The sequence below is a fragment of the Triturus cristatus genome, chromosome 1_2 (genome assembly GCF_964204655.1).
Source record: "Triturus cristatus chromosome 1_2, aTriCri1.1, whole genome shotgun sequence".
Lineage (NCBI taxonomy): Eukaryota > Metazoa > Chordata > Amphibia > Caudata > Salamandridae > Triturus > Triturus cristatus.
In genome coordinates this window covers 948,065,304-948,087,055 of record NC_140580.1, presented here as the reverse complement: position 1 = coordinate 948,087,055, position 21,752 = coordinate 948,065,304, and the positions used below count along the sequence as shown (strand labels likewise).

The following is a 21,752-nucleotide window of genomic DNA, read 5'->3' as shown; positions in this document are numbered from 1 at the left end:
TGCGTCGGAAGGTGGCGTTGGTCGGCTCCGCGTCCTTCATTGGAGTCGTGGTCGCCGGGATGACGTTGCGGAAGCTACTTAGGTGCCGCCCTCGCGCATTGACGTCCGTTCATTCTTTTCCCATGCCAACCAGTGCAGATCCGGGAAGAGCGGTTCCTCCTGTCACTTTTTGACAGACTTTTTCTCGACTTTTGTCCACTTCTTTTCGAGTCTTCGACTCCTGGTGCACGAGGGATACCCGGTTTCAAGCCATGCGGTTACTGTCATCGGATGATGTCGGTGATGGATCCGCAGCACGTGTGTCTCTTTTGCCTGGAGAGTGACCACGACCCCAAGTCGTGCTCAGACTGCCGGTCAATGGCGCCGAAGGCTTTGCGGGAGCGGTCCCGAAAGCTGCTTGAGCACTGGCAGTGGGCTCCGCGCTGTTTGAGGTCCCGGTTGCGAGGGAGGTCAAGGTCGAGGGACCGGTCGAGGAGCCACCACCATTCGTCCAAGTCTTCGAAGTCTTCGCACTCGGGGTCGGTTAAGTCAAAGCATAGCAAGAAGTCAAAGAAGCACCATCGCTCTTCGACTTCTCCTCGTCGGTCTGCCGACCCGACGAGGGACGCAGGTGGTGCCCCTCCCGCGGCTCCGCGCGCGGAGCCCGAAGAGTCGACTTTGCGTTTCCTTCCCTTTCTGGCACCCGGAGCGACTCCTGCCCAGCTTCTTATGTTCTACGAGGTGATGCATACCAACTTTGGGTGGCCCGAACTCACCGGTGCGCCTTTGGGCCCCGCTGACTCGGTTGGGGTGTCTAGACCTTCGCCGTCGACTGCTCCGGCCCAGCCCGGCAGGCCCCCCTTGGATCCAGGCCTGGATCTCGATCTTCGCCGGTTGACCTGATTACGCCTCCACCAGTGCCGCTTCCTCCGGCATCACTACCGCGTTCGACGCCGGTCGGCCCTCCGTCCGGCGTCGATCCCGGCCCCCATCCCGACGTGGAGCCGGAACGACGTCGCCTGACACCGGATCCGGCGCCGAGTGGGGTTTTTGTGCCCCTGTTCACTCCTGGGGTCCCTTTTCGACCAGAATGGCACCCAGAGGATTTGGAGGAGGAGGACTGGGAGGGGTCAGGTGACCCTCTGACTGACCAGTTGGACAGTGAACAGGACTGGAGAGAGGAACTGGGGGATGCCAGTGGTGTGGCCATCTCCCCTGACCTTGGCATGTTGTCTCCTCCTACCGTGGCTATGTTGGAGGGAGCGTCATACACAGTGGTGTTACATAGGGCGTCCGAGGCTCTCAGCCGTGAGCTTCTTACGGTGGCGTTCAGGACTAACCTCCTGACTGAGGTGCTTCAACTGCTCTCCGGAGCCCTTGCTGCCGTTTAATGTGGCCCTCACCGACGTCCTCATGGGCACGTGGTCCAAGCCCAACTCGGGGGCTCCCGTGGACAGGATGATTGCCAGACGTCACCACCCGGCCGACCCCACTTTCCTCTCCCAACACCTCACCCCGGAGAGCTTGGTGGTCCAAGCCTCCACTTCCAAGAGCGCATTCCTACCGCTCTACCGGAAAGGGAATGCAAGAAGCTGGACCATCTTGTAAAGAACATTTCGGCCAGCTTAGGACTGCGGTCAGTAAAGACTGCATGTCTCTTTGGCCGTTATTCCCGCTCGGTGTGGGATACGGTTGCACAGGTGCTGCCTCAGTGTCCGGAGGAGGCCCGGGCAATGCTTTCCCAGGCTGTCGCCGTCGGGAGGGATGCGGCTAAGTTTACCATCCGTTGTGGGCTGGACTCCGCCGACTATGTGGGCAGGACTATTTCAATGTCAGTAGCGCTTCGTCGCTATGCCTGGATGAGATGGACTGGCTTTTCAGGGGATGTCCAGAACACCTTGATGGACATGCCCTTTGATGGCTGTCCCTTTTTTTGATGACAAAGCAGACAACGCTCTAGAGCGTTTCAAGGACTCACGGGCAACGGCCAAGTCCTTGGGCCTCTCCACCCACCCTGCGCAGTCTGCTTTTTGCCACTTTCGTGGCTACGGAAAGGGTGGCCCGCTACGTCCCGCCCACTAATACTTGTTAGCAGTTGTAGTCTGGCAGGAATGATGAGTAGGACTTCTGTACACCTTTTCATTGATCTCTCTCCTGCCTAGAGATCTGCAGAAGATCAAGATAGATTGGGCCCAAGTCATTTTTATCGCCCCGGTCGGGGCAATGGGAGTGTGGCACCTTGAGCTTCTGAGCATTTGCCCTCCAATCATGCTCTGCTTCGGGAGTAACTACTGTCTCCGCAACAGGCCTGTGGCCTGCATCGAAGTCTCCACAACCTACACATCCATGTGTGGTGATTAAGCAGCTGCAGCAGAATGCAATTGACTTATCGGCCTAGGTGGTGGATGTAATCCTCGCTGTCAAACACCCTGGCATTAAGTCTATCTAGGGATGGGTTCTGGGACAAATTGCAAGCTAGACTTTCTGATTTCCTTTCATTAGTCCCTCAAGGCCTTGCTAGGGTCACAGTGAACGTTTATTTGTCAGTCCTTTCGGCCTTTCTGAGTTTACCTAAGCAACTGTCTTTAGGTTGCCGGTTGTGATACGTTATGTAAAATGTTTGACTCGTATGTCTAACTCTCCCCCTCAACCATTTGCCATGCTCCAATCTTAACTTAATCTTCACATTTCTTTTGTGGATGCCCTCGTAGGCTATACACAGCTGTGCTTTAAGGATCTTAATACTGAAGACTCCCCTCCTTATGCTTTTATAGCAGCACACCATCTAAATGAAGTGCAGGCACTTTCCAGCAGTCTGTTGTGCACCTCCTCCTTTCTAGACATACTCGTATTGAGGACTAAAGTGGCCTTCCTACTGAAGGTTGTGGTCCCTCAAAATAGAAAGAAAGGCTTTATCGCATTGATCCTCGTTTGGCCCTGAGGTTTTACATCAACCACAGAAAAAAAACATTATGTAGATGATCAGATGTTTATCAGTTTCTCTGGGGCAAACATAGGTATGGTAGTTCAGAAGAGGACCCTGTCGAGATTGATAGTTCTGTGTATTAAGTTCTACTAGGCACTGCCCTAGAAGCAGCCTTGTGAAGGTCTGCAGTATAATTCCACCAGGGCCCCTCAAATGGTTTTAGCGAGAAGGGTACCTAGACATCTGCCAGGTTGTGTCATGGGCATCGGTTTAAACCCTTGCGAAACATACCTTGACAGTCCGGTCCAGCAGGAAGGTCACCTTGCCTGGTCAGTTCTGCACAAGGTTTTGGTCTGTCTGCTCCCCAGACCCTGCAGCTTTTGTAAGCACTGCCATGTTGTCTCTTCAAGGGGGTGGGGGAAATCTGGGGTTAGAAGTATCCATCAGAAGAAGTCACGTATCTTCTTTCTGTAACACTCTTTCTGGTGAATACTCTATCTGACCACCTGTTCTGTGGAGTGGCCTCTTTACTTTGTAAAAAGGTTGCAAGTTAGCTTTCTGAACACTGTCTTAGAAAATGTGTCCTATGCGCCATGCCTTAGGGTGTGGAAGGAGCAAGATATAAGAAATGGATACCTGCATATAGGGGTGGCACTTATTTGCGTCTCCACCGCAGAACCACACTGTACCACATACCATCATAAGGGAGCATAGCTGAAGAATTGTCTGGATCCAGTATGATGCTGGCGGATATTCAGGAAGAAGAATTAGTGCATTTAGGTTACCAACAATGCTATTGTGTTGCAGATAAAGGACAATGTATTGAAATGATACAAGAATATCATGAAATATTCATTGATTAGGCATGTATAGGAATAACGTAATATGAGAACAATTGATATTCCTCATTTCTCTCATTTTTTGTATTAAATAAAGCAATCTCACCGTCCTGTGTGTTTAATTCCTGCTTAAGGTTCACAATAACAAACATCATCCTGAGAGATCGTCAATTGCTTAGTCAAATTAAATAATTCGAAAACAACTCGTTCCCCTCCCAAGAAAGCTATAAACGAGCGTTTTCCAGGAAGACTAAATTTGTGCATGCTGATATTATCTGAGTAAATATTTGAGTAAGCGGAAGCCAGATATAGATATGACATGAGACATTGTCTTGCCAACTGTTTGTTTTTCAAGATGCCAGCCTCTTGCCTTTGAGAAAAATAGCAAGAAAGAAACAACGAAAGAAAGAGGAAAGTGAGAAAGAAAGAGGAAAGAAAGAATGAGCTGAGCGAGGCAAGAAAGAATGATAGAGGAAAGCAAGAAAGAAAGGAATACAGAAAAAGAAAAGGCAAGAAAGAAAGGGAAAGGAAAGAGGAGGGAAAGAAAGAGGAAGCAAGAAAGAAGAAAAAAAGAAAGATAAGGAGGAAGGTAAGAAAGAAAAAAGGAAAGAGGAAGGCAAGAAAGCAAAGAATAAAAAGGAAAGAAGGAATGAAAAAGGAAAGAGAGAGGGAGGAAAATGGCAAGAATGCAAGAGAGAAAGAATGAGGAAAGAAAGAAGGAATGACAGACAAGCAGTTTCAATGAGAGAGCATGCTCAAGAACTTAGATTAAGAGTTCATTTGAGCTGCTGGTATGGTATGGTATGAAAAAGCAGCCAGATAATCAAAAGCTACTTGTGCGCACATCTGGTAGAAAGCATCCTGCTATCACATTAGGCTCTACAAGCAAATGCAACAATAATGTAATAATAAAATAAAAACCCTGATACTGGTACTGGAGGGAACTGCCTTGTATGTGGATTTGCTCCTTGTGAAAGAGCTAAATGTGGTCATTCAAACTGAATTTAGCCGGTGACTGAAGTAAGCTGACCCGCTGCCCCATGATGTATGCAGTGGGTGAAAGAGGGGATGAATGAGGAGAGGTGGCTGAAAGCCCCTTTAAGTAAGCATATTATTCATATAATTTAGTAAAATCAGAAGGTCTTGGCTAATGCCATACCTAAAAAGCGGTTAGGCTAAAACATCAAGCTATCGTTAGAAAATATATCTCCTTAAGCGATATTTTGCTTCCTTGTCATATGTCAAAAGACATGACCCTGGAAAACTGGAAACAGCTAAAAGAAATTAACTGGAATCTGCCAATGTATACACTGCAAATTATGCAAAAATCTCATAATTTTAAAACAGTACTCGAATCCGCTTATGGAAATGAAAAGGGAAAATAACAAATACAACACTGGTACTAGCAACTTTACAATATATATTGTGTCCTTGTTAGAAACTCAATTGGGAGAGGGGAGAATGGATCACTTGTCCTGTTTTTACCAGGGTCTGGGGTTCTTACCGTCTAAAAAACCCTCATTCACGTATTACTCGTATTAGCGGTATATGTTGGTTGTCCGCTTTCGTTTCATACGTGAAAAGCATTATAATTGGGTCTTATCTGTGCTTTCCTCCACCAGGATGGAGATCAATTGGTTATTCGCAGTAGTGATAAGGGATGGTGATCAGGAGTGGTGAGGATGAGAATGGACTGGACTTAAAATTGCCTCCTTGCCACTGGTTCAAATTTATTTAGTCAGGGGTGGGGCAAGATTAAAAAGAATTGTGGTGCGTGAATAGAAGGGCTACTGATCTAAAGCACCTGTGTCAAGAAATGGGTGGTCGAGCGGTCGACATGTTTCAGCCCTGTGGGTGCCCAGTCGGGTCGGAGGGCTTTCTTCAGGACCGGATTGACAAGTCACTATTGCGTGTCCTGCGTAGGTAAGTAATTGCACTTACCCTTTCTTCTTAGGGCGTCAAGAAGTGCTCTGTACTGTTATGGGTCAGTTGTACCTATAACTCTTAATTAAGGGCTCAGTGGCTCCCTCGGAGGGCGTGCGGAGCGAGCGTATTTCTACAGTGACAAGTCTTGCTTGCTTCTCGCGTCCTCTCTGTCTGACGTGCACGTGCACCTCTTCACTTATAATTTCTAGTCCTGTAGAATATTTAAGTGGCTAATCCCTTTAAGATGAATAAAAATGTCCACACTTGTAGCGTGTTGAATTATTTCGAGACCAAAACCCTACATGATGGTGTCACAATTATTCTATGATGTCATCAATAATGCCATCAGTTGTGTCAATTAGGATACCATCAGTGTTGTCATCAATGTTATTTAACTTGTCATGAGTGATGTAATATGTGATGTCATAAGCAGTGCATGGTAAGCGGCAAGTTCTAGTTTGCCCAGTAAACTAGAACTCATGATTTTCAGTGTTTTTTTTTTTTTTTAAAACTATAGTTTTTGTATTGTTACAAGGTCAAACTATAAGATAATTTTAACCTTTGTTTTTTCTATTTGTTTTTAAACGTACAGAAAGATCATATAACCAAACTAGCCATAACTTAACTTTTTTTCATGAATTTCCAGAGTTTTTAAATCATATTCAACCATCTCCATCACTTACCATAACTCTTGGCCATGCAAAGTAAGGGAATGGGCTAAGGGCCTGGCCTGTGTCCAGGCCCTGCACCCAACTCCCACGGGCAGTCAACACCCCACTGCGCACCTCCTTTGGCAGTGCATGGGGTTGGCAGGAGATCCTGGTCTGCGGTCAGGCCCTGCTCCCAGCCTCCTGTGAGCAACCAGTCACGTACGTCCTTTGATCTTGCTCAGGGAGAGCAATATGCCCAATCTCCCACGGTCGCACACCTACCAAATATTTCATTTGTTTTTTTTTAGGTACTTCCTCAGTGCCGCGGCACAAGCGTCTCTACAAGGTACCACAGGAAAGTGCATGCTTCACAGTTGCACGGTACTCCCACGGGACCTCCGGTGAGACCTTGCTGCGTCCCGTAGGATGTGCAGCACAAACTATATATATATTGCCCCCTCTCCCATTTAAAGATGTCCAGTTGGTCAGGGTTCTTCTACTGTGCCCCTTTATCTCTTATTTTCTTATCAAAATTCAGGATAAGGGACCAAGTCCTAAAATGGCAGCTGCATAATTTCTTTTGATTTTGCGGGCAACCAACCAGACTGCTAGGTTCCGTTAGACTGGTACCGGTTGCCCTGAACTGAGTGGGCCAACAGAAAAAAAGCCCTCTTGGCCAATCACATTTATCTGTTTTTTATATTTGCGGTACTGTAGGGGTACCCGTGCTTCCGCAGGACCAACCATCCAGATATCACTATATTTTAAGCTTATTTTGTCTGAGTAAATGTAGGAAGCATGTTCTTTATGTGATATACCAGTAATTGGTTTTATTGTGTAAAGAGTTCAGAAATTCCCCCAGAAATGTACAGGGCTCATTGTAAACCCAAAGTGCTCTATTTGTTGTATTGCGGTCGAGCAGCCGTAGACCTAAAACAGAGGAGCGTAAGGCATTTGTTAGACACACTACTCACAAAGGAGATCAACACCAATTTTATAAAAAATATACTTCTTTCTAGATTTATTTTAAAACCAAGATTTACGTTCAACGGTAAGGACAATTTCAGTAAACATAGTTTTCACTTTAAAAAATGGACACTTAGTGCAATTTTTCAGTTCAGCAATATTAACCTATGGGAGGAAAACAAAAATGCAGTTTTGAAGGTAAGTACACAACTTACAAATCCAGTCTTCAGGGTCTGTGGTCAACACCAGGAAAGATTCAAGTTAGCAACTGGGTGCAGAGATCACGTTCGGAGCTGGGCTCCCTATGTTAACTAATGGAACTGGGGGTAATCAAAGATGCGTTCACGGGTAACTAAAGTGTCAGGGTTCAATCTCCAGAGATTAAGGTAAGCACGGGGGACCAATGCAGCACCAAACTTACACCCTCAGCAGCACAGGGGCGGCCAGGTGCAGAGTGCTAACACAGACTTGGTTGCCTAATGCAAATCAGTGGTGGAGATTGGTTTCAGAGAAAGGCTGCAGGCTCTGGCCAGGAGGCTGGATGAAGAAAACCCACAGCTGCACAGGTAAGTTCTGATTCTAGGGGACATAGGGACACTGTTGGTCAAGCTCTCCAAGGCCCTGGGACTTTCGGTGCAGGGGTGTCCTTTTGCATTGGGAATGGCTACTCAGGTAGGTTGCGGTTGCGGGGTGTCATCCCACAGAGGCCACAGGCATTGATGTGGACTTTGGCAGAGGTCAACCCATGATGGACTCTTGCTCAGAATCACTGGGAAACCTTTGCAGTATCATTGAGCAACTTGGACTTGGGCTGTGGGCATCGGGTGAATAGATGGCTCCAGTATGTGATTTTGAGGTTCCTCAGGGTCTTGTTCTTTAACATTGGTTTCTTCTGGACAGTTCCGCTGTCCACGGGAGAGTGTGATCTTTATTGAAGGCAGGCCGTCCGCCTAAGATTTTGGAGGTCGCTGAGCCTGCAGGTCGAGTCCACTTTTGGTAGGAAGGGCGAAAGGCAACAGACAGGCCAGCACGGCTAAGGCCAAGTCAGGTCCTTTTTCTATGCTGGTCTCAGGACTTCGTAGGTCGTAAGGAATCTGATTTCAGGGTCTGGGGGTGTCACCTAAATACTAGATTTAGAGGCGTTACAGGGGAGTGACGGGTAAGGACCATTAAGATCCTTAACCTGGTGTGTCTACATCCTCTATTATGCCACCTTCCTGTGGGGTGGGGAGCATAATCCTAACCCTGATTGGATAAGTCCGACCATCTTCAAAATGGTGGGCACTGAAAAATGTGCTTCACTTCGCCACCAGCACCTCAGAGGTGGAGTTGGCGACAGGGAGCACACCTCCTATTCACACTTAGTTTTGCCGCTTGTTCTCCCACCAAAAGTGGTGGTTTGAACCGTGGGCTACCATCTGCTGCTACCAGCAGAGGCTGGGGTTGCATTACAAAGGCAGCAAGGCCTTTGAAGCTTCCCTCACGATCACTCTGCCCGCCTGGGGGAGGAGGTGTGCCACCTGTGCCCAGGATGAGCTTTGTTTCGGGTCTCAGAGAGAAAGGACTTTTGACTAAGGGGTCCAGAAAAATGTCTGGGGTGCCAGGCTGCCTAAAGCCAGTTAGAGACCACAGCAGGGTTGATAGGTTTTCAGGGGGTACCTCCGAGGTGCACTCTGGGTACATTTTTAATAAATCCAACACCGGCATCAATGTGGGCTTATTGAGAGGAGTTGTTTGGTACCAAACACTCGTGGGTTCAGTGAAGCCAGCATGGTGCTGGGAAACTCGAGTTGTCGAGTTTCCAGCCCATGTACTCTCTATGGCTTCCCTGACACTTACAATATTAAGAATAGACTTAAATATTGTAGGGGCATATAGGCTCATGCAGAGTAGCCCACACCTGAGATATGGTGCACCCTGCTTTACGGCTTGGAAGGACTTCTAGAGGGATGACTTACACATACCGTAGGCAGTGGTGCTTTAACATGGCACACAGTCACTGTGCCATGTCAACTTTGTTGTTTTTGTCTGCACCAAGGCATGCAGGCTACAGTGCAGTTTGCATTGCCCTAATGAGTGGCCCATAGGGGACCCTCTTCCATCCCAATGTCCCAGTTACCAGGGGTACCATTTGCTAGGGACTTACAGAGGGGTCTGAAGTTGTCAGTCGTGATAGTTTTAGGGAAGGAGCTCTGGCACAAGGGACCTGGTTGGCAGGGTCCCTGTGCACTGTCAATCAAAACCGCATAATTTTCCCAGGCGAAAAGTGGGGGGCTAGCCATGTCAAGAGAGGCAATTTCTCACAGTAAAGGACTAGCATTCTTCCAAATTTGGTGGAATTCTGCAGAAACCATCTTTTCTTTCTCACTTCTTACAATTCCTATGGCAATTTGCATGGGAAAACCTGTTTTGGTACCACTCCCCCCTTTTTCTCTTGGCCCCTGTTTGGCTTATCACCCCAAACCTTTCCACGAAGGAGCAGAGGTGGATAAATATTTGTTCTGGAAAGGTTTGTGAAGATTCGTCAAATTGAGCCAAAGTTATTAACATTAACTTGGCTTATGTTTAAAAACAACAACAAAACTGAAATTCACTGGAAAAAGAAGTTTAAAGTGACCTTATAGTTAGGCGTTGAAATAAGATAAAAACTGTGTTTAAAATTCTAGCAAAACTTTGAAATTCACCCGCTATTGTTCACTGAGCTAACTACAACTCCAGACCTGATATGTAAAATATAGGATGGGCACCACTCACTTTTTCTCTACTGAACCCTATTTAAGAACTATGGAATCAGAGCTACAGAGATTAATTTACATTGTTTTATAGGGTTGGAACAGTTCCGATATATTGCACAGTAGCACTTTGTGTTTGGGTAGATTGGTTATTAACGAGGGGCATGTTTTACTGCATGGATATACACAGACATTCTGTAGATCATGTAAGGTTTAGTATTAAGACTTTATCTTTCTTTTTTCAATAGGTTATTTTTTAATGTATTATTTGGATTTTTTGGATGAGACAATTAAAGATGGAGAGAGTTAACAATGGATACCATATACATTTACGATGATAAATTTATTGAAAAGAGCCAGTGATATAATAGGCTACATTGTTTGGTTGTCTGTAGAAAAAAGACAAGCTAAATACTTAATTTACATAGTTAAGAATTTTGCACGTTTATAAACAGTCACACTTTTCTTTGCTAAAAAGCTAATACTAGCTGTAAAAGGGAAAGATGATTGTAGCAGTTCTCTGCGGATACAGCTTATAATGGGAACAGATTAGAATGAGAATGTTAAAGTTGTTTTACTTTTTTTGAATGAGTTGTGGAATATACTATAATAGCTAAGTAGAGCAGGGATCCATTAAATATTTCCCATACATAACCGGTCTCTCCAATATGGATATTATACCACTGCATGCCATTGAAGCAGTGAAAAATAGGATAGTATCACACACATGTTATGGTCTAGCTTTAAAAAAACAAAAAAATCATAATTTCAGAAAAGAAAGGCATAGAAGATATGTTCCTCTTTAAATGTGAAGGATTTGTGAATTTGAATAAGAGTCACAAAAGTACAGAGTAACCCAAGTCGGCTTAATGATTTTTTTATACGTTTCAGAGTTATAAAAAATCACGTTTGCCAGTTCCTTTGAAACCATCCCTAAATTCAGTAAGTCAAACTACGATTACTGCCTCAAAAAAGAAGCAGACTGAACAAACGCAGAAATCTGAATCTAATAAAGGACGTAAACTTTATGAAATGCAAAAGATGGAAGGAGAAGAAAAGAACAATGGTCCTGAAAGTGTACTTTACAACGTGCAAGGACTAACAGTAAATGAAGATGTTATACTGGATGGTAAGGGAATTCTTTTAACAGTCAAGTGGCAAGGCTTAATTGAGCATGATGATTGTGGTGTTTTAGGTGGTGGATGATTGTCTAATGACATGCAGCCCTCACATCCCACTTAAAGCTTCTGTAATACAGTTAAAGTTATTTTATGTTACTGTTTATTTGTGATACAATACACTCCGCTTTTACCCGCTTTCCTCCATTTAAAGATCTGTTTAGTCAGATAACGGTCAATCTCAGATCATGTTCTACCACCCATCTTTTTATCACAATGTTTGTGTAATTTTCTCATTTCTGCTCTTCATAATCCCCCTTACATAAAGTTAAATGAGATTATTAGCCTTAACCTTTCTAGGTCTGGCTAAAGATGAATTGTGTTGTGCTATAGCTTGTGTCGCCAGCACCAAAAACATACACAGAGAAGGCCTTTGAGTTCTGCCCCTTTCTGCCCTTGCTTGCAGAAAGTGTCCTTTGCATCTTTGATTAGGCCAGAGAACTTATGTCTGCGTAAAAAGTTGTGCTTGTTGCAGTACAATTAACCATGAAGTGAAGGTATCCGTCCCTGAGATATTAGCACATTTGTAGGGAGGGATGTTGCACCTGAATGTTATATTGTACATTATTGCTCAGGCAAGTAAGTTTTATCATACTCATGCATACCTTTTACACCTAATATGAAATTGTATTGCCACATTTTCTCTGTGTGCTACCCTTTACACCTAAATGTGTTTATGTAAATCGATGTGAATCTTTGCATTTAAATGTGTCTCCACTTTCTACTTTTTCCCCTCTATGTGATTTTGCATTTAAACATGTCTTCATACTCCTACTGATGTTGCATCAATGGTGATATTTCACCAAAGACTTGTTTTGCGCCTAAATGTGATTTTTGCATTGAGTGCTTCATGCTTCTGTTAATGTAGCAACAAGGAAGCATTTACATCTTAATGTAGTTTTGCACATGAATGTACCACAGCACTGTTAACTTTGGGCAAATTTTGATTTTGCCCCCTTTAATGTGATTTTTGAACATGCATGTTAATGCACCTGCATGTGAAACTTGCTCCTAAATTTTGTTTGCACCTAAACTCGTCGCCAAACTTCTATAGATGTTGCACCAAATGTGATTTTGCATCTAAATGTGTTTTAGTCCTAAATATGATTTGCATTTCTAGAAGTATTTCCACATTCCTGTTGATGTTAACCCAAGGGTGTATTTGCTACTGAATGTGAACGTACTTCTAAGGTTGTTAGCACAATGCTGCTTACTTTGAGCTGATTTCAACCAGTAAATGTGATTTGCACTGCTCCTTGTGCTCCTAAATATTGACCCCACTCATGATGAGAGGTATGGTGGTAATGTACCTCATCGTGCTTTCACCAAAATGTGATTTTCTACTTTTGCACCTACTCTGACATCTTACTGCATTTCTATCTGTAATAAGATATTTTTTAGCCTTATTTTGATACCACACTCCTGCTGACTTTACACCAAGGTTGATATGGCACCGGACTATGTTTGTGTATCCGAATGAATTTTGCATCTAAATTTGATTTTATTTTTCCCCTAGATGTTTTACAAACTCATACTGGAGTTTTTTTGCACCTCGGTGTGCTGTCCGTATGAAGTCATAGTGATGTACACCTTTTACACTTAATGTAACTCCTTATTAGTCCTTTTTAGGTCTCGCGCCTAGCGGTGCACTGTGTAGCCGTGCTCGTGCAGCGCGAGACATTTAGTAGGTGAAAAACGGGGAATCGAAGCTGACCTAGGAATCGCACACGCTCGTGCGTGTGCGATTCCTTTTATGCTACGCGATTGGCCTTTGCGTGTGTCTTTTTATAAAAGACTGCACGCAATTGGCCAAAGATGGGCGCATTGCTCCGCCCATGGCCTATTGGTGTCTATTACGCGCGTGGTGCGCGTAATAGATACCAATAGGCCATGGCTCGCAGTGACGCATGCGCACCACTCGCGGGCTTCTTTTTTTTTTTTGAAGTGAAAGTGAACGCTTTCCCTGCCGCTTGTTATGGTTACATTTGCCTAAAGCTATCATGGCACCTCCCAAGATGCCATAATGATGCTGTTTAAAGTGCCGAAGTACCCTTCGTAGTGATAAAGCGGGTGCTGGCTATTGCCTGACTCACAAACATACACGTCACCAAATTTGATTTTTTCCTGGCTCACCTGCATGCTTTAGCAAATAATGCAGACTGAAATATTACTCACTGATTTTATTGATCGAACCGCTCCGACACCCACAGCCTGATGTCCAGCCACCTCTCTCATCTCAGGGCCACTAAACATGGTTTCTGTTGGTGACATCAAAACAGGGATAAAGGCAGAGATGCACTAATAAAAAGGCTTTTAGAGCATTTCGGCCGCTTTATACAGACGTAAAGATACCATTTATAGGCTTAATCTACAAGGTCTGGGATGGAGGTCAAGTTGGACGGCTGCAAGCGAAAGAGGAATCAATACGCAGCCACAAACTCAGGCAAACTAAATACACAGTTAATCTAAATCCACTTGGCTCTGACCTAAAACGAGATGCAATAGTGTCGCGGGGTTGTTTGTCACCTATCAGCTGCTTTGTTGGTCCACCTGCATTGCATACGGAGCATGGAGAACAAGTGTTTGATGGGTGTGCGTCAATTAAGCGGCATGTGACAGCGCCCTGAGTGATGGCCTGAGAATTATCCTTATCTCAGAGTCCTACGAGATTGGGAGAGGTGAGCAAAAGCCCTTAAGGCGCCTCGGCCTGGGAAGACCTCACCTTCCAAGTAGTGAGTTTACAAAGGCCCAAATCTCAGCGCCAAAACATGTGTTATCAGCACAGGCCGCCAGACCTAGGCAATCATTAGCAAGGGTGATGGGTGAAACGGTCCTTATGGCGTCTCATCGGGCCCTACCAAAGTACCAACTCAAAACTCTTGTTTGTACAGGGATCTGAAGGATCCAGTGCTTAATTTGAGCTGGTAGTTGCAGGTGCGGACCGGCGGTACTTGTGTTTGGGGACTGGCACTTATTTTAACCTCTTCAGATTTTGACCGAGAGAGCGAAAAACACACAAGGAGGAGAGAAGGAGAAAGGGGGGAAAACGTGACAAAGGGAGAAAGTAGGGATGAAAAAGAACTTGCATGAATGAGCTAAAGGGGCAGAGAGTATCTGGGGGTTTATTAAAGAGGCATGAGGAGAAAATCAAGTCTACAGAGCCTTGGTAGTCACCACACTGACACTAGACAGTGTTGGCGGCAGATTTCTGTGCCAACCTCTGGGCCCTGGCACTTATTAATTCATCAATGAAGCCAGGAATTATTCCTTATATTCCGGAATCAGGGCCTTAAAGAGAATAGAATACTGCGTTTATTGCACTCCCCATTGCGATGAAAACATGCAAAACAAATTTTGGCAGAGTGGAATCAAATAAGTGGCAAGCACCTTCCTGTTTTGATACTTTTTCTGTGTTTGTTCTGACCAGATGTAGGGAAGGAAGGGCGTGGGTAAGACCAAAGGTGAGCAAAATCCCTTCACGAATTAGCGATGCATATACTCAGATATTTTAGTCACGTATATCCTGGCAAAATATTTCCACTGAGAATGGCACACTAATAGGAAAGGACCTACGATAACTGGTATGTTAACATTGATTTCCCAGCTAGTTCTCCATTCTTAGCAGGGTACCTCTGGCACTGTTGCATTCAGAAATTACTTCTCACCATTGTATCAGTAATATATGGAGCAAAATGACTGCATTGGAATATTTAATGCAGTCAGAAGGAGGGCCTAATAAATTCTGTAATTCAGCTGAAGTGGAGTAGGAAAAAATAAATAAAGCCAAGAGTCACCAGCTACATGGAGCAAACGGGAAGAGTTACAAATCTCAAATAGGCATTAAACTGTCTTTCATACGTGCAAACTGAAACCACCTCACATGAAGGGTATGATTCATAGGTTGGTACTAGTAATGTTTAGAAAATTATAGAGAATGTGTTTTGGTTATCTTAATGGTGATGGGAAAGATTTATAGCGGCCATCTTGGAATTGCTCCCAAGCAATATGGCCACCAAAGAGTAAAAATGACCTCATATCTTGCAAATAGACAACTTGTCCAGGCTGAAAACAATCCCTGAGCCACTAAAATGGTCCACAAGTGCCACCCTACACATTGGTAGGAAGGAGGACAAACGAAGGTAGACCTCAAACGTGACATCACCAGACAGAACATATTCTTGCAACTTGGGATTGATGGAGGGGGGATAGGGCTGGGAGAGGGATTGTACCTTGCATTTGTTTCACTGTTCACCGCTTCCTGGTCCACCGCGGCTTTTGGTGGCGATCGTGTGGAGGGACGCGGCTCCTCCCCTTGGCCTGGCATTTCCGGCGGGGTATTTAAATCAACTGCCTGCACGGCCCGCGCAGCGGCCGTGCCGAAGGCGTGCTTAAGGCAAGCCTGTCTGCGCCCGTCCGAGCCAGGACGATGCCAGATGCCAAAACTTCTGTGGGGGTGGTGAACGCTAATGCCCCTGGCTTTATCTTACGTCTGCGCAGTTGTTACAGGTAAGACAAGCCTTAACACCCCGTCCTCGCGCCCATAGCGCAGTGAATCTGGAAGGTCCCTTCTCTTGCCCATATTGTCTTTTTTCATTCTCTATTGATTTATCAGATAGAGATGTAACTGTTAATAATTGCTTAAAGCCCCATCCCCCTAAACTGGCTTGTTCCTGGAAAGGGTTTCTGGCAAATGTGCGGTCCTTACATAAACATACAACTGAAATTTGGGATTTGCTGAGCTCGGCTTAGTTTGATTTTGGCTTTGTTACTGAAACATGGCTCAAATCTAGTTCTATGCCGGATATTGCCCTTGCTTTGCCACATAACTACCGTACCCTCAGAGTGGACAGAGTAGGAAAAAGAGCAGGGGGGTGGCAATCATCTATAAAGAGGCGATAAAAATAACCATGATTGATTCCTTCCAAGATCACACAATGGAAATGTATATATTTAAAATTGAGACAACACCCCAAGATACTATTAAAGGCGCTCTTGTTTACCGCCCTCCGGGGCCATTAAAAGACTTAAATTTAAAAATAATGGAAAAAATTAGTCCTTATATAATTGCATCAACGCAATTTTTGCTACTTGAAGATTTTAATGTTCACTGTGAGGAAAAGGAAAATCTAGAGGCGTCGACTTTTCTAACTGACATGGCCTCCTTAGTCCTTAACAAAATTAATTCTGGGCCCACACATTCAGCGGGTCACACAATTGACGTCATTTTTTCTACATCTCCCCATATTGTTGCCGATCCCACCCATCCATTATTATGGTCAGATCATTTTATGATCCCTTTTAAATTTTTTAGTAAGTCTAGGTCTTTACTGATGGAACATTCGGCAATAGTTCCACAAAGACAATGGCCGAAGGTCAATCTTGAATCTTTCAATAAAATCTATACTCCCCCTAGGTTTAGTGAGTGTATGGACAGCTCTACTAAACTTAAGATTTTTAATGAATATGAGACGTTATTTCGCATGCCATTACTTCGCATGCTTTTACTACGCGGTTATTACTTAGCAATAACCGTTACTATGCAAGTTTTTACTTTGCATACCATTACAATGAAAGTGTTATGGTATGCGAAGTAAAAACTTACCTAGTAATAATAATGGTATGCGGAATAACGTGTCATACTACACTTAACCCTAAAACTCTACACTACACTTCACTAACACACAACACTACCCTTAACCCTAAAACACTAACCCTCCAACTCTACACTAAACCCAAAAACACTACCCTAGACTTCACTAACCCACAACACTACCCTAAACCCTAAATCACTAACCCCACAACACTACTCTAAACCCTAAAACACTAACCCCACAACACTACACTAAACCCTAAAACACTACCCTAGACTACACTAACCCACAACACTACCCTAAACCCTAAAACAATAACCCCCCGACACTACACTAAACCCTAAAACACTAACCTAGACTTCAATAACCCACAACACTACCCTAAACCCTAAAACACTAACCCAACGACACTTCACTAAACCATAATACACTACACAAGTACACAACCCTGCACTACCCTACACAGCCCCACTTACCTCTTAACACACGTGGTTCAAATCTTCTCCCCCTTCATGTTTTCACCGGCTTCCTCCGTCAGACTCTCTTTGCAAATGTCCGCCGTGACTAGTACCCGCCCCCTACGCATGCGTTGTACAACGCATGCGATGTAACAGCATGCATACTAAAGGGATGCGTTGTTACATCGCATGCGTACTAACGCTTGCGTATTAACGGTACGCGAAGAAATGTCCGCGTACTAGTGGATGTTTCCCTTTTTAATACTTCCCTAAGTGAGGTGATTGATACATTGGCACCTAGGACAAACCATCTTGGTATTACTAGGAGGAAAAAGAAAAATGAAGAATGGTACATAGATGTACTGCGCTGTGAAAAGTCCAGATGCAAAAATATGGAAAAATCTTGGCGCAAATCCCAGTTGGAGGCTGACAAATCAAGTTTAAAATTGGCCCTTGCCAGCTGTCATAAAAATATTTAAAAAGCACGTAAAGTTCCTTTTATATCCAAATTGAATCAGGCAGGCAATTCATCAAAAGATCTTTATAAAATTCTTAAAACCCTTGCTCATCCGAAGGCATGTGTGCAGATGAACACCCACTCGCAGGGGCAGTGTGATAACCTTGCTTCATATTTCGATGATAAAATCACCTTGATCTACAAGCAATTCCCTCTGGGGAGGGATCAAGGCTCTTTGGTTAATTCGGACTCAGTATTGCAATCAGACTCAGGAGAGGGGTTAAAACGATTCGGATCTATAGACATCGCACAAGTGGAAGCTGTGTTAAAAAAAGCTAAATCTGGTTCGCCCTTGGATATTCTGCCCGCACATAAATTCGCTCTCTTAGCCTCATCTTTGGCCGCCCCCATTGCTGAGATTTTGTACTCATCATTATATGAAGGCAGTGTGCCTTTAGACTGGAAAGCAGCCCAAATAATTCCCATCAAGAAGAAAGATCAAGTGGCAAATGATGTGCTTTCCAACTACCGTCCCATTTCACTTCTTCCTTTAATGGGCAAAATGGTAGAGAGCCATGTTAACACGCAGCTAACGAAACATTTGGAAATCAATGGCATTCTTTAGCCGTCACAGTCCGGATTTCGATCGAACCATTCTACAGAGACAACTCTTATCAGAGTTACGGATTATATTAAAATGGCCTTAGATGAGAGTAAAGGAGTGATGCTGGTCCTATTAGACTTAACCGCAGCTTTTGATACGGTCTGTCATCAGAAACTGATATCTCGGCTAAAAGAGATCGGTCTGCACGATTTGGCGCTTAAATGGCTTATTAGTTTTTTGGACCAGCGTACACAAGCTATTAATCTAGGCCCATTTCGCTCACGTACTGTGAAGCTCAGTAAGGGGGTGCCCCAGGGCTCATGTCTAAGCCCAACCTTATTCAATATTTATGTGACCCCCTTGCTAAAACTATTCGAAAGTTTGGCTTTGAGCCATTTTCCTATGCAGACGATACGCAACTACTCCTATCTTTTGATAATGATAGGGAGTTAGTTGATCAACGTTTTGTGGAAGGCATGACTGCCATAGCAGAATGGATGACGGATCACTTCTTGCAGCTAAATGCGGCCAAAACTGAAATTCTGTTATTTGGTCCTGCACTTACCTCGTGGGCGCCTGGATGGTGGCCGGCGGTGTTGGGCCCCGCTCCCTCTCCTACTTTGGTGGCAAAAAATTTAGGAGTTCAGTTGGACATACGGTTGTCAATGAAAGATCAAGTTATGACCACTGTTGAGACCTGCTATCGCATCTTGAGTATGCTGCGCAGAGTGTTCATTTGGCTGCCTCTGACAGTACGCAAAACCTTAGTTCAGGCTCTGATAATCGGTCGCCTTGACTACTGTGTTGCCTTATTGGCATCTGCAAAGGAGGCTTTCCTTAGTAGATTACAGGTTGTCCAAAACGTGGCCGCACGCTTAGTTCTTAGTAAATCTCCTCGTATCACCGTCGGGCCACTTTTGAAGTCACTTCACTGGCTTCCTATTCGCCAGAGAATTAAGTTTAAGCTCTGTTGCTTTGCACACAGTGCAGTCTTTGGCAAATGCCCTAGCTACATGGCAGATAAGTTTAAGTTGTATCGCCCGAACCAGAATCTGAGGTCAGAAAATAGAGGATTTCTGGTGGTGCCTCGTTTTAAGAAAAGTCGTACTGGAGGCAAAACAGTCGCCTTCCTGGCCTCTAAACACTGGAACTCCCTGCCAGAGGTTCTTCGGAAATGTTCTAACTTGATGCGTTTCAGAAAACTCCTGAAGACGGAATTGTTTAAGATCTGAGCCTTGTAAAGCCATGTCAGCCTGCTCTGTTTTCTATGCTAGCGCGTAGATACCCCTACGGGGGTGATTCCTGCGCTTTATAAATCTCATACATACATACATACATACATACCACATGCCTACAGGCCAAATGACCTGATATTGTATTTTAATATTGATACCTTGCTTTGTACATAGCTCTTGCTACCGCTCTCACTTTTATAGTGCAGTACATGAAGGATTTTTGCTGGTATCCTACTCAGCAACACTCATTTTATCAACAGTGAAAGGATTTAAATATGGGTAGTGTCTGGGATCTGGCCTCTAATCTGTAGCTTGAATATCTGTCTTCTAGGCAGAAATGGAGACTTCTATACACAGACTTGGGAAGAGCTGTGATTGCGGAGGCATGGCACCTGGGCAGAAGGACACAGACTTGGTAAATGTCAGACAAAAAGCCACAGTGACACAAGACAATTCAATTCTAGTTATCTTTGCATTCAGTGATATCCCATTTAGGCATATTTAAGCTGTCTCATACTAAATGTGCCTTCCATGATCAATAGCCTACCTGTGCTTTTGTGTGATCTTGTAATGGATACCACCACATGTTGAAGTAAAGCTACATATCAGATAAGCCCCAGAATGTATGTAACAATAGCTCAGCCACCCTATTCTCCCAACAGTAAATCTGATAGCCAACCTAGAAAACGTAATCCGTGACAAATATGATAGATGCACACAGAAATGTGAGATATGTATCATCCTATCCAAACTGCTGCCAAGGACTAAACCCATACCCCTCCCAGTAGCCACTACCACCTGATGCAGCTTCCCTCTGTCAGATAACCTGCCAGTATGTGTGTGTCATCGGCACAGCACACCATCTCTCAGAAGTATTCAACTACCTTTAGTTATATTTCATATGTGTGCTTCAGTTACTCTCCTCTTAATCCATTACACAGCCATTTAATACTTACAGAGCATGAATCTCATATCCACTCAACAGAGTGAAGTGCTGGACATCAGACTAAAGCTGGATCATCCTCATCCAAAATTATAAAGTCTGCAGACCCTACCCTACACCTGCCTCTTACAAGCGCTCTCTTGTCACAGACTGTTCCGTCTACAGAGCATCTGCCCATGTAACATCAGAGAATCGCATGCTTTTAACATAGTGACCCATCTCCCTCGTGACATATAAATCTGAATTGCGGCTCTGCTGTCTGTAATGGAGCTTCAAGCCTACCCTCATCCAAGACCTTGATCTTAACACTATTGCACTAACAAACCCAGTTTGGGTTCTCTACACAAATATGACTCAACTTTCTCCGCCTCAATAGAAAAGAAAAACCTATTGAAGATAATTGCCTTCATCTACAATATGTCTTTTAAATGCAGACTGATTAACTGAATAAAATACTTCTAATTCCCGTGCTGCATCGTAGTAATGAGTCTTGACCCCTAAACCACTGAGGTTGAGTGCTTTAAGACACCCAGCTGGCAGCAAAAATAACTTTATAGATGGTTTCATCGATTATAGCTTAGATCAGCTGGCCTTCTCAATGATCACATTTTTTTGGCCGAATTCAACCTGCACTTGGGAAAAGTGTAAGCCACCCTATATCCCTCATTAAATATTTTTCCTTTCAGACAGCGTACTACAAAATGTCCTCTGTGTTCTTCCCTACCTAAACATGGGCTTCACCCTGGACCTGATTATCATAAAGAAACATTACATGTAAATCTCTCACTACCTCATCTGGTATTGGTCAGACAGCTTCTTCATTTCCATCTAAATCCCGACTTTCACCATGCTGAACCATAGATTGAAATGGAAACATGCTGACAAGCATTAAAGCCACCAGGTCTGGCTCAATATGCCACATGGTCCAACACTTACATGTGTAAATGCGCACTGGCCGTCTGTGTCCTGTCTCTGTAAAATATTTATAGGTTACGATGTCTGTGCCCTATTTGCATCCCTGGGCTTGCAGTACCTATGTTTTCCCCTAAACCATTAGATGACGTTAATTTCTTAAAACTGTATTTTTCTTCCTTTCAAAAACCATGTGCTTGTATCAAGAGTGTTTCTACCTCACCGAATGCTGTATTGACTTGCCAGTACTTGAAAGTATGCATGTGAAGATATTTCACTCCAAACCAGTTGTCTTAAAAGCCTTAGAAAATAAATGTGACGTCTAACAATGAACCTGACTTTGTAATTTAAAATCC

General features: G+C 44.2%; 1 protein-coding gene across 1 annotated transcript in view; it reads left to right on the top strand.

Moving 5' to 3' along the window:
- The window catches only part of CDK5RAP2 (CDK5 regulatory subunit associated protein 2), a 723,544-nt gene that overhangs the window by 397,879 nt on the left and 303,913 nt on the right, over positions 1-21,752 (top strand). Inside the window, exon 23 of the mRNA XM_085609970.1 lies at positions 10,910-11,147. Within this exon, the coding sequence (XP_085466096.1) occupies positions 10,910-11,147 (238 nt within the window). The remainder of the gene's footprint in view (positions 1-10,909; positions 11,148-21,752) is intronic.